The 12,532-nt window shown below is 61.4% G+C and overlaps 1 protein-coding gene across 1 annotated transcript in view; it reads left to right on the top strand.

Annotated features, from left to right (window-relative positions):
- KCNAB2 (potassium voltage-gated channel subfamily A regulatory beta subunit 2) overlaps positions 1–12,532 on the top strand; it is a 70,540-nt gene that overhangs the window by 40,211 nt on the left and 17,797 nt on the right. Inside the window, exons 4-5 of the mRNA XM_090268497.1 lie at positions 11,175–11,218; positions 11,621–11,658. Coding sequence (XP_090124623.1) covers positions 11,175–11,218; positions 11,621–11,658 — 82 coding nt within the window. The remainder of the gene's footprint in view (positions 1–11,174; positions 11,219–11,620; positions 11,659–12,532) is intronic.

Raw genomic sequence — 12,532 nt, forward strand, 5'->3', positions numbered from 1 at the left:
GCACAGACAGTGGCTCACGGCCACAGCGATGTGCTCCCTCTCAGCCTGGAGGCCAGACGTCTGAAATCCAGGCGTGGAGGGGCCTTGCCTCTCGGAAGGCTCTCTCAGCTCCTGGCGGCAGCCGGCAGGTCCCAACGCTCCTCATCTTGTAGACCCCTCACTCCAGCCTCCGCCCCCACCTTCACAGGGCTGTGTCCCTCTGTGCGCACGCGTGACTCTAAGTCCCTCTCTACAAGGACACCAGTCATGCATCGGGGCCCCCGTTGAGCACAGCCTCATCTTAACTACAGCGCCGAAGACCCCATTTCCAAATAAGATCACAGTCACCTTTGCAGGCTGATAGCACTGTCACCAAACAGCAGTTGGGGTCCCGCTGCCCACGGCTACCCTCTATGCAGAATTCCAGAGGCAAAGGTTTGGTGATAAAGGAAAGGAGCCTTTATTCAAAAGCTTCACAGTTTTGAGTTGCAGCCGTCCCTCTATATCGCGGTTCACTTATCGCGGCCTCACTGTATCGCGGGATTTTTTAAAAATATTATAGTTAATTATTTATCGCGGATTTTTCACTATGTTGCCGGATTGTGCGGTACTGTATACGTATGTTGTTAAAGTGACGCAGGTTAAGAGTGTAGGATATGTTTAAGAACATAAGTAGTGTTTATAAAGGTGTGGGAAAGGTTACTAAGGGACTGGAAAGGTTAATAAGGGACTGGGAACAGTTTATAAGCGTGTGGGAAGGGTTTATAAAGCCTTAAGATATATATAAACACTAAAATAAACGGAAGGTTCCTACTTCGCGGGGGGCGGGGGGGTCTAGAACGTAACACCCGAGATAAATGAGGGGTCACTGTAACAGCTTTCCACGGGCAATAGTCACACAGGCCTGTCAGCTAAAGCCAAGACCTTCAGCTCTTTACCCACAGCTTTAACCACTATAGCCGGTCCGTGAGGGCTAAACCCCACCACGTGGGCTCCCCGAGCACGCCCCCTGTCAGTTGCAGTTGTCTTGTTCCTACAGGGTTAGTTTACAAACCAACACAGTATAAGATACAAACGCTACACAATTTTGGAAGAATGACAGGCTCCTGCCTCGGAGCCCGTCCCCTCTAGAGCGCCCGCAGGATAACCACCCTGCCCCCTCTGCCAGGCCCGCCGACCCCAGGCCGCGCCCGGAGTTCCTTCCCATCCAGAACACCGCCCGCCGGGAACCGCAGGCGGCTGCAGCCCCCGCACCCAGGGGCCCCGAGGCAGAAGAGCCCGAGAGAGAGCAAGCGCAGGGGCCAGAGAGCCCTCCTTTTATTTCCGTTGGCTCTGGCGGCTTCGGCCTCTCAACCAATCCCGGCCTAGACTGCTGTCCGTTGCCTCGGCAACCTCCTCCTACGGCCACCCCCCCACTTCTCCCCGTGACCTTAATCAGATCTTGTATCAGCACTGGACCTGACTGGGGTGTGCGCTGGAGGAAGCCACGGCACTCAGTCGCTGAGGGAGGAGCCTTCCTTCCCTTCCTTCCGCTCTTACCTACCCGATGGCACCTCCTCCAGAAAGGCCACCAGCCTGCCGCCCTTGGCTCTTAGAAACTCCCGGGGCCAAGGACCTCCCAGGCCACTGCTCCTTGGGGCAGCCCCCTACTCACCAGCATCTGGCCCTCCTCCTTGGCAGAGAGGCACCTTTGGGTGCACACCATGCTCCGTTCAGCAGTCAGGGCACTGGTGGGTGGGGGGGGCACTGGCCCCACGGGGCACAGCTGCGCGTTCTCACTCTTGCTTGCTGCCATCTGTGCAGTGAGGGTGTCCATCCCCTTCTACTGTTGGCCCGTCCCCATCGTGGGGGAAGGGCCTGGCTGGGCCAGGCGTTCCCGTCTCTCCATGCCATCCTGGGTGAGCGGGGGCTGGGGGCACCCCAGCAGCTGAGCCAGAGGCTTCTGTCCCAGGAGGCCCTCTTTTAGTGGCATTCTGGGGACGCAGAGCAGAGCTTCTAAGTGCAGGAGCTGCACCTCTGATTCATTGCAGCAGGGACCGGCTGCTTTGTTTTAACAGTAACAGGCGCCAGAGAGGCAGGACTAGGACCCACAAGTCGGCTGTAGATTAAAGCCAAACACCCACGCTCAGTTCTTCCACCTGACGCTTGTTTCCAGCCAAGCAGAGTTCACCCTACGCTCCACCTAGAGACGTTTCAAAGCAGAGGCCCTTAGGGGCTGACATTTCACTGTGGCAAGTTCAGGCCAGGGGTTTAAGCTTTCTGCTTTCCACTCCTGTTAACTCTTGTGACTTTCTAAGACTCCCGGGAATTGTGACCCCTGTTTCGGTCGAAAGGAGAGTGACAAATCTTGGCCGGCCTTCACAGACGCCGCGCCCACCAGTCTGCTTCACAGTCCTGTGCTGGGTTCCCCAGGAGAGTCCTGAGGTCACGTACTCATTCCTGTCACCCCCAGGACACGTCACCGTGGGAGGAGAGCTGGGATTCTGTCGCAGGGCCCTGGACAGTGAAGCCCTGGTGCTGGCCAAGGTCAGGGGGCGGGTGATTCTTGCTGAGGAGTCCAGCCAATGGCTCCCCGCCTCTCTGCTGTCACTGGGGAGAGTGTGGGTGCTGTCGCTTGGAGAAGGGAGACATTACTGGTACTTGGGGGCTGGCTTCACACAGCAGGTGCCATCTGAGCTGATGTCAGAGCAATGGGAGGGGCACACCCACAGGGGGTGGTCAACATGATGGCCAGGAGGCTTTTGGGCTAAATGACTTTTTGTCCTTACGAGAGAATTCACATACCATCCGTGCATTTAAAGCGTACAATTTAAGGTTGTAGTACAGTCATAGCATTGTGCAAAAAATCACCACGATCCATTCTGGAACATTTTCGTCACCGCCCAGAAAAGCCCTGTGCCTACATTAGCGGTCACTCCCATGCCCCCTCTGGCCAGTGCCTGGCAGCCACACGCCTACCTTCTGTCTCTGTGGGTCTGCCCGGTCTGCACATGCCATGGAAGTGAAGCCATACGTGTACCCTGTTGTGGCCGGCTCCTTTCCCTTAGCACGAGGTGTTCCGTCCGTCCACATGGCAGCATTGATCGGAGCTCCGTTCCTGGGGTGGCAGGGTGACATCCCATCGTGGGGACAGGCCTCATCTTGTGATCCATCAGTCAGCTGACGGGTATATGGTTGTTTCTACTTCCTGGCTGCCGCGAGTAAGGCTGCTGTGGACATTTGTGTTCACGTGTTTGTGTGGGCATATGTTTTCAGGTCTCTGGGTTTTCAGGTTTGCTGGGCCGTGTGGGGATGCGGGTGACGTCTGACACACTGTGGTGCCTAAGTCTTTGTGGGTGTCACTGAACTCGGTGCTCCTTGAAGCGCACCATCTGGGAACAATAAGCTGCCAGCCAGCCCTGGTGTGGCTGGACAGTCTGCCGGAGCACAGAAATGCAGAAGCAGAATGAAGCAGGAGAGTCCCACGTCCCCTGGGCCCGGTGCGTGGCGTCCCTTCAAGCCCAGCCCAGACCACTGGTTCAGTACATCTCTGTGGGGCCCAGGAATCTGCATCCATAACAACATGCTCCCTGGCACCCTGCTCAGGGACAATGGGCACCCTGAGCCCTGGGGAGAGGCCAAGGGCAGAGTCTTCGCCACCTGCGGCCTCTTCAGCAGCCCGTGGGCTCCCTGCAGGCCAGGGCACACTGTCCTTCCATACAAGGTCCAGCTCACAGAGGGGCTGACTGGTGAGGGGTGGTCACTGTGGCTGCCATCCACCGTCCCGTCCCCCACCACCTGAGGGGCTTACCTGGAAACGTGGAAGGGAAGGTGGAGCTGAGCCTGGGGGGCCCCGCTGGCATCTGCAGGTGGCACATGTGACCTGCCAGGGACCCCTTGGCAAAGACACCTGCCCTCCCAGACCTTCTGTCCCTAGGTAGGTCCAGGTCCCACCCTCGGGGAGTGACCCCTGCTGCCAAGTCAGGCCTGTGTCCATGGGGAGGACAGGGGCACAGTCCCCAGTGGGGCATGGTGGGTGAATCTCACCCAGGAGCCTACACTGGCTCCCACCTCCAGAAAGCCACTCCCCCGTGCCAGGGGACTGTGGGACTACAAGCCATCTGTGAGCACTTCCCGAGGGCCAGGCCCCGAGTGAGTGCTTCGCAGGCGTGAGCTGACCGTACCTGGGGATCAGAAGCTTGGAGAGGGGCCACTACCCTGGCCGCCCAGCTCACGGGCAGGGGGCCCAGGACTGAGCGAGGTCCATTCCTGACTTCTGTGTCAAAAAGGCAAGTCAGCCACCATCATGGCGAACATCTCTGGGGGCAGTCTTTTCTGCACCCTGTCAGAGCAGAGGGTGGACAGCCAGCAGACGTGGAAGGCCCCTGGATTTCCCCACTGGGGGGGACAGAGCGGCGCCTCAGGCCACGCCCCCCCATTTTATCACTGGAGGCCGAGTCCCCAAGAGGGCAGGATGCCACACTGGGATCACACAGCGAATGAGCAGCGAAGCCTGGGCTAGACCCCTGCGCACCCAGCTTCCATCTGGTGCTCCCAAAGGGCAAGGAAGGACCCAGAAGTCAGCTTTGGCAAGGGTCCACCCTGCAGGCCGAGAATGTCGTGCTGGCGGTCAGAGGGCAAAGCCTTTCCTGCCAACGGGGACCTCTCTCTGGGCTTCAGGAAACCCCATGAGCCACGAGTGTGGGGAAGGAGAGTGGGATGGGGAACAGGGTCTTGGTTCATTCACTCCAGAAGTTTCCACGGAGCGCCTGCTGTGAGCTAAACGTGTAAGTGCTGGGGCTTCTCAGGTCTGGTCCCTCGACCCAGGTTCCTTCCTCGGTTCATCTGTGTCATCAGCATCTAGACAGAGTGGTCTTTTCTCCTCCCCATTCCTGGTGACTTGGCTTCTCCCTGTGCTGAGCCCCCGTGGAAATCCCGCCCTCCTGGGCAAGACCCACACGCAGATGGGGGCGCCGTTCACGTCCACGGGCCGCGCTGCTGTCTCTCCGGGCCCTGACTGAGTGGCCGGCACCCTGGAGCAGCCAGCGCCGCCCCCGGGGACCCGCCAGCGCAGCGGCTTGTGCAAACCGCCTCAGTAATGCGGCCCTGGAGCCCCGGCAGCCCACGGTGTGCAGCCCCGGGAGGGAGACTCCAGGAAGCCCGGAGAAGCAGCTGATCCCCGAAACCCCAGGCTGCTGTCCGCTGCCCCACCGAGGGGCCCCCCCTCCCCCTTCTCCTGTCAGAGACCACAGTGTCGCTCATTGGTCAGGAGTAAGTGGCAGCCCAGCCCTGCTGGACACTGCTGGGCGCCGGGCAGCCAGAGCCAGACCAGTGTGGGGGCAGAGGAGGGACCCCCAGACACAAGGAAGAGCTGAGAGGGGACAGAAAACAGCACCCCTGCGCGATTGCCGCGTTCTCTCTGACAAGGTCCCCTCCGGCACGTTTCTGGAAATTTGATTCCCTGGCCCAGGAGGCTGCACAGGCTTTTTGCTCCGCCGTTGGCTTTGGAAACCCTCGCTCCTGAAGGAAGACCTCGCAGCTCCTCCACTTCGGGGACAAAGTCTTGTCAGGCGGGCGGAGAAGGGCAGATGACTTTGGAGCCCGGAAGGGGGGGGCACGAGCCCGGGAGCTGAGTGCCGGCCACCCCCACGCCCCGCCCCAGCATGCAGGTGTCCTTCGCGTGCTCTGAGCCCGGCCTCAAGGGCCGGGGCCCGGAGGAGCGGCTGGGCCGGCAGGCCGTCAGCAGCCCCAGGCTGGGTACCCGCGGCCGCTTCCGCGCTGTGGCCATGGTGGCCCGGAGTCTGGGACAACTATCAGTGCAGAGCCACCCAAGCGCAGGCGACGCCAGCAGGAAGCAGCCGGGGATGAAACATAGGTAGGAGGCTTAGCTGGCTTTGCGGGGCGGGGGCTGCCCTGCCCCAGCCCATCTGGGGGAGCCGGTGAACCTGCAGATCCCTTCAGACATGGGTGCTTCTTGAGCTGAGAGGCCGGAAGAGGCTTTTTGTAGCCTTGGCAGGCAGGGTAAGGAATAAAATCGAGGCTCGGGTCAGCCCCAAGTTTTTCGCGACTGCAGGCAGAGTAAACGGGCGCGCGGTGGCTTCTCTTTTCTGCCTGCTGGTTTCTGTTTGGGGCGCGGGGTTACAATAGCCAAGCCCCCCAACAGCGGACTCTGTGGTGCTTTCTCTTCACGGGAGCCCCGGGCTCTGGCCCTAGGCCCCCCGCTCTCCCCCTGGCCCGCGGGTGAGCTGATGTCTTTGCAGCCAGGCTACTGGCTGAACCATGGACGGGATTCATCTTTCCTCCCGGGCTGAGCCAGACGCCAAGCCAGGCTCCTCTGCAGGCAGGACTGTCACTCTGCAGGGCTCAGAACCACATCTGGAGCATCCTGCTGGTGCTCAGCCTCAGCGTGAGAGCGACACAGGTTGTCCCTCCTGTGTCCCTCCTGTGTCCCTCCGGGTGGGCTCCGGCCCTCAGGGCACCAGGTTGTCTCACTGTGTCTTGTATGGGGTGAGGGTCGAGGACCAGGGGCAGGAGCCTTCCTGAGACCCCTCTCATCTCCCCCCAGGGCCCTGCCCAGATGCTCAGTGGGCTCAGCAGGGGGAAACAGAGCGTCCAACTTTGTATAGAGGGCCCCTGGGGTCAGGGTCGTGGGGCACCCTGCCAGGGGGCTGGCCTTTCTCACTCCTGGGGGACCTTTCTGTGCCCAGAGCCTTTGCTGCTTTGAGAACAGTGTTTCTGGGGAGAGGGGGCTCCTCACAGCAATCATCTGCGTCCACTGGAAAAGCTGGGTCAGGTCTCCAGCTCCCGGGTTTGGCAGGAAAATATTTCTAACTCTTCTTTCTGTCACCTGGGCCACCAGCCTCCGAAAACCACAGACGAGTCCACTTGTATCTCAGGAGAAGGCCTGGGCGGCTGGCTGGGGTTGGTGGAGACTCGATCCTCACAGCCGAGAGGAACCGATTAAACCTCCCCCAAACCAGCGCCCCACGGTCGGCCCACACGTGCAGGAGCCAAGTCGCTCAGTCCTGTGAGTCCTGTGGCCCTCGGGGTGAGTCCTGCACCTGCGCCGTGTGCCCTCCTTCCCTGGGCCTTGGGGGAGGCTGGGCGCTCTGCAGTGAACTCTGAGCTCAGGGGGATGATGCAGGATGGAGTCCTCTGTTCTGGAAGCTCTGGGGGCTCGTATCTTTAGGGAAGTGGGGATCGAAAGCTAGGGGTGGACAGAATATTCTTCCTTACTCTGCTACCTGTCACCGCTGCGACGTTTAAGTCAATCCTAGTGTCCTCAAAGGACTTGACCCCAGGGAGGCCATGTCTAAAAAAATCAAGTGCCGCGTAAGTGGGAAAAGTGGCTGTTAATGTGGTTTCCCCCTGAGAGCCCCGGGTCCATTGAGGAGATGACTCCTGCATGTGTGTGCACCTGTGCGTGCGCCTGTGCGTGCATCCGTGGGCACACGTGGGCATGTGTGGCACATGCCGGAGGCAGAGACGGACAGTGAAGGGAGGCAGGTGCTCACTGGCTGCAGGGTTTGCAGTCGGGGGACCAGGCTTCAGGTCCCCCAGCCCCAGCGCTTCCTAACTGCAGGACCCCATCTGGCCTTACAAGCGGCTGGGCCAGGTGAGCTTCACTTGGGGTGCAGGAGAGACAGGTGGGTTCATCCCCTGTGGAGTGTTTCCACAGCAGCTGACATGGAAGTCAGAATTCAAACCACGGGGCTCCCCTGTTGATCATGGGCACCTACCTCACGGGTTCCTGCCCCACGGGGTACCTGCCCCATGGGGATGCTCCACAGTGATTGTCCTAGGGCCCCAGCGAGGGTGCAGAGGGGTGCTGCTGGGTGCTTGACGCCAGTCTGCCCCCACCCTGACCATGTCCTTAGGAAGCTGACCTTCCAGTGCTGTGGTCCATGGCTGGGCCTCCAGCCTCGCCTGTCAGTGTTAAGGGAACGGAAGGCATGTGACCAGCACCGGGGGCCACGTTCTTGCCAGAGGGCCCAGGAGGACGAGCTCAGTGCCCAGGGAGCAGGGGGTCAAGGGGGTGCGTGAGGGGAGGAGCTGTCCCTAGGCCCTGGGGTCTGCCCCAGGGCCTGTGATTCTTACCCCACACACGCAGTTAAACCCTCGGGGCCCTGCCCCTGCCCGCGGGAACCTGAAGGAGACTCAGAAGCCGAGGCCCGGCCTTCGGGAGCCTGAAACCTGAGGGCAGGCCTGCCTGTTAACGGGGAGTCACCCACACTGAGTGGAAAACGTCCTGGTCCCTTCATCGAACCAGGCCAGCGAAGCCGTTCGCTTCCCATCACCTGACCACACTTCGGTCCTCTGCCCAGACGGCTGAAGGAAGGGCCCCGAACCATTTCTAAAGGACCTGCAGTTGCCCCGAGTCTCGGGCGCAGTGTGGGGGTGTGGGGTGTCCCGTGGCGGACCTCGGCGCGTCCCTCTGCGAAGGTCAAACCCGTGAGCCCCGTTAGCACTTTTCCAGACCACAGGAGGGACAGGAGCCACATTAATGAAGACTCGACGTTATTTGGGTGTAGAGATTTAGCCAGCTATTCTATCACTGTGTGAAGTGCTGCTTGGGGGCAGGGGGGAGTCTGCAGAGAATGGCGTTGGGTCTTGAAAGGTCCCAGCGGCAGCGTCTGACCAGCTGAGGCCCCGACAGGACTGCGAGGGAGCCCCACCCGCGCTGAGCAGCGGCCCAGACGGCTCCTGGCCCTGAGACGCCCTGCCCTTTCTCAGTTTCTCATTTCCTCTCCCGAGACCTGGCAGCAGGTGGCAGAACCAATACCATCATTTAACGGGGAACAACTGGAGCGGGGTCACTGCGGCATCACGCGGGGTCCTAGTTTCCCTACATCGTTCCCATGGGCAGCGCCTGGCGATGCAGCTGGGGAGCCACGTGCCCTGGGGCGGGGGCGGTTGGGGGAGGGGGACTCAGCCCACCTGCTGGGCGAGAGGCCGCCGTCTTCAGCCACAGGCACCGGGGGACTCGCCCCGTGTTCTCTGTCCTCACCTGTCTCCGGGATACGCAGCACGTTCCGGCGCTCGGTCCCAGTCCGGCACCTGGATTTATCCAGACCAGGCGCCCGGGCTCTGGGAACACCTGGGCTCTGAGGGTTTTCGTGTTCGTGCACGTGTCCAGGGAGGGCTTTCCCAAGGGGTCTGTGCCCTCCGAGCTGCTGGGAACTGATGGTCAGAGCCCTCAGTTCTTCCTGCTTCACTACCAGACTGCGCGTGCACAAGGTTCTAACCCCTGTACTTTCCAGCTCCCGTGGGAGCAGTCGCCTCAGCTGCTGAAGACACCTGGCGTGACGCGAGCATACAGGTGGTGTGGGCAAGCCTTCCTGTCCCGCGGTCACAGACGCAGGCTGTCCTCGGCGGGGACGTACAAGCAGCGCTCAGGCGCCATTAGGTCATTTCAGTGATTTCTAGGGGGAAAGACAACGGCACCTCCATTCCCTTTGAATACCGCGTATTTAAAGCCTGTTTGATTTGTCTGCTGTTTTCCGCACGAGGAAACAGGCTGCCGGCCCGTGCTCTGTGCTGTCTTGGAAATGACATGTGCAGTCAGCGCCTGTCCCAGGCCCAGGTGCCCCTCACAGCAACCGCACAGGGGGCAGCATGGGGAGTCCGTCCGCGATGAACCTGGGGGCCCTCGGCCGGCAAGGTCAGGCCAGGGTCCGAAACCAGCTCTGGCCACGGGGCCTCTGAGGGGTCTGCTCACCAGCCCCCCAGAAGAGAAGCCAGCCGCGACCGTGTCCGGATGGAGGGGGAGCCCCGGCCGTCCTGGAGGATCAGTGGGCCGGCGGCAGGGCTGGTTTTCGTGGGACGTTTGGCAAGAAAGCTGGGCGGTTCCAGACTCCCTTCGACTTGGTGACACGTTCACCTGTTTTCAGACTGCTTACAAGTGTGTGATGTCCTGCGATATGGCGGGGGCGGGGCAGGTCTTGTCACCAGGGCAACCAAGGCTGCAGAGGCTCAGAGTGGGCCTGGTTGGAGAGACTGAAGACACAGCACCCGCTGAAGTTGGAAGTGGGGTAACCCAGGGAAGCGGCAGGAGGGCCTTGGGGAAGGAGGCTGGGGTTCACCATCTGGGTCTCTTGCATTTCTCTGGCCTCCTTCCGCCAAGAAGGGCGTCATGTCCCAGGACCAGGGGAGCGGAGTTTCACACCAGAAGGGACAGGGCCCAGCTGTGGCTGGGACACTGCCCTGCCACTCGGTAGCTTCCCTGTCGGGACAGCTCACGTCCTGTGTCCCCTGGCAATGGGGGGTGGGGGGGGCACCTCCGGGGCAGTGAGCGTGTTCTGGAGCCGGCTGCCTGGGGAGAATCTAGCTCCCCCACTGCTGGGCAGGTCCCGTGTGCTCTTCCATAATATGGGACTCGCGGCATCAGGAAAAGGAGGGTGCCTGCCCCCCAGAGCTGTCCGGGGATCAGTGACAAGATTCCTGAGGACTGCCCAGCCTGCTGCTGCCCTAGGCTCCCAGCCAGTCTGCCTCAGGACAGACGGGCACCCCAGTCCTCAGCAGGGGGTGGCCACACTCTGTGACAGCCCTGAACGCATTCATGTGAGCCCTGTGGTGTACCCCCTCCAGCAGGCCCCTTGGAGGGCACGTGATGGAGCCAAGCAGCTGTGGCTGCTGGGGTGTCTGCACCCCTGGCTGAGGGTCACACAGAGGCTGGGGCTCAGCCCGGCACAGGAACCAACACCCACAATGGAACCCCCCAACTCCTACTGCAGAGGGACAGGTTTCCCGGGCTGCATGGCCACGATGCAGGACCGACTGCTGCTCCACTACTCAGAGAGCAGGCATAAAGACCACAAAGTCCCAAACGCGACACCAAAGAAACCGAAAGAGGAAATTCTGAGGGCGCCCGCGGCCGGGTTCCATGGGTTGGAATCAGTCTCCTTTCACTGGGAAACGAGGCGCGCTGGTTCCATTGTTCTCTCTGAGGTGGACCCGCCTGGCCACCTGCGTGCTCACCAGCGTGGCCTGTCCCAGCTCCACGGCTGAGCCCGGGGGTGCACGGGCAGGGTGGGGGGACAGTGGGCCCTTTCCTCCCAGGGGCAGGCCAGCCGCAGGCCTCTCTCTGAAGGTCTCCCTTGCCCTCGGAGCCTCAGAACGGCATCGGCTGGCGGGGGGCACTGGAAACCGTGGGGGCCGGGCCTGGCCGGCGGGGCCTGCCGTGACCGCTGAGAACTCACAGGGCGTCTCTTTTCCAGGAACCTCGGGAAGTCGGGCCTGCGGGTCTCCTGCCTGGGGCTCGGTGAGTGTGGGGGCCCCTTGGCCCAGAGCCACCCAGGGGAGCAGGGGCTGCAGGAGGCCCGGGAGGGTGAGGGGAAGCTGCACCCGGCGCCAGGATGGGCGGGCTCTGTTACCATGGTAACAAGGAGGGGTGCTCAGGAAAGGGGGGTGGGTGGAGATACAGCCTTTTTCCTCTTTCTCAAGATGTGAACTCTGTTCCTGGGTCACAGTGATCCTACACTCCCAACACACACATGCGCACACACACACACACACACAGCCCAGCAAGAGTGAGGACCTGCCCGTTTTTCAGGGAAACGCTCCTCGTCTGCTCCCTGCAGCCTGAGGTCCCAGCACCCTGTGGAGGGGAGAATTGGGCCCCCTGGGGAGGTTCTCTGACTTGAACCTGTGTGTCTCCTTCCAGGAACATGGGTGACCTTCGGAGGCCAGATCACAGACGAGGTAAGAGGGGGCTTCCTTGTTCCCCCAGGCCCCAGCGAAGGCGGCCGCCTCCAGGCAGGCAGTCATGTTTGTTAAATGCACCAGCAACTCTGTGCTCCCGGCAGCCGCGCGGCTTCCTGCCGTGGCCCCAGGGCCCCCCGGCCTGTGCCCACCACAGGTAGGAAGGCTGAGCCGCAGAACTGGCACCACACTTAGCAGCCAGGTGCCTTGGGGCTTCAGCAGGTCCCTTAAAGTCCCAGAAACTGAGCTCCTCATCTGCAGCAGGCCAGGAAAACTCAGGGACTGCGGGTTTTCCAAATTATAAAGCCCGATGCAGTTCTAAGCTGCTCCGACGGAGTGGATTTGAAGCTCCGGCACGTGTCTGCTGAGGTCACTGAGAAGGCAGGGTCTGCTCACTGTGCTGCAGGCTGGGGACCGAGCAGGTGTCCGCTGACCCGGCTCGCTGTGCGGTTCCCAGAGCACACGCCCATACGTGCTGGGGTGCCGCCCGCCAGCACCTCCAGGCCATCCGGTGGGGGAGACTGCGTCCCCCGGCTGCTGTGCACTGGGGGACAGTGGGTGGCGTCTGGGAAATGAGAACAGTGACCGGGGCTCTCTGAGCTGCCCAAGAAGCCACCCTCCCGAGAACCCTTCTGGCTGTTGTGTTGAAACCTTAATGCGTGGCTTCGTGTGAGACGTGTGCCAGCTGTGATGGCGGGGCTAGTTTTCGCAGGAAAAGCTGTGCACCCATCAAAATCTAGATGCGTTTAGTTGGTGCTTCTGTCCCCTTTGCCTGTTAGGACAGCGGCGGGTTCCAGAGCACTTCGCCCTTGCTCGGAGGGGCTCAGGCTAGGCGACCTCAGAGTGAAGGCGGGAGTCTTCCAGGCACAGGGAC

The sequence above is a fragment of the Furipterus horrens genome, unplaced genomic scaffold, assembly GCF_987537825.1.
Source record: "Furipterus horrens unplaced genomic scaffold, mFurHor1.1.pri manual_scaffold_3, whole genome shotgun sequence".
In the NCBI taxonomy this organism is placed as follows: Eukaryota; Metazoa; Chordata; class Mammalia; order Chiroptera; family Furipteridae; genus Furipterus; species Furipterus horrens.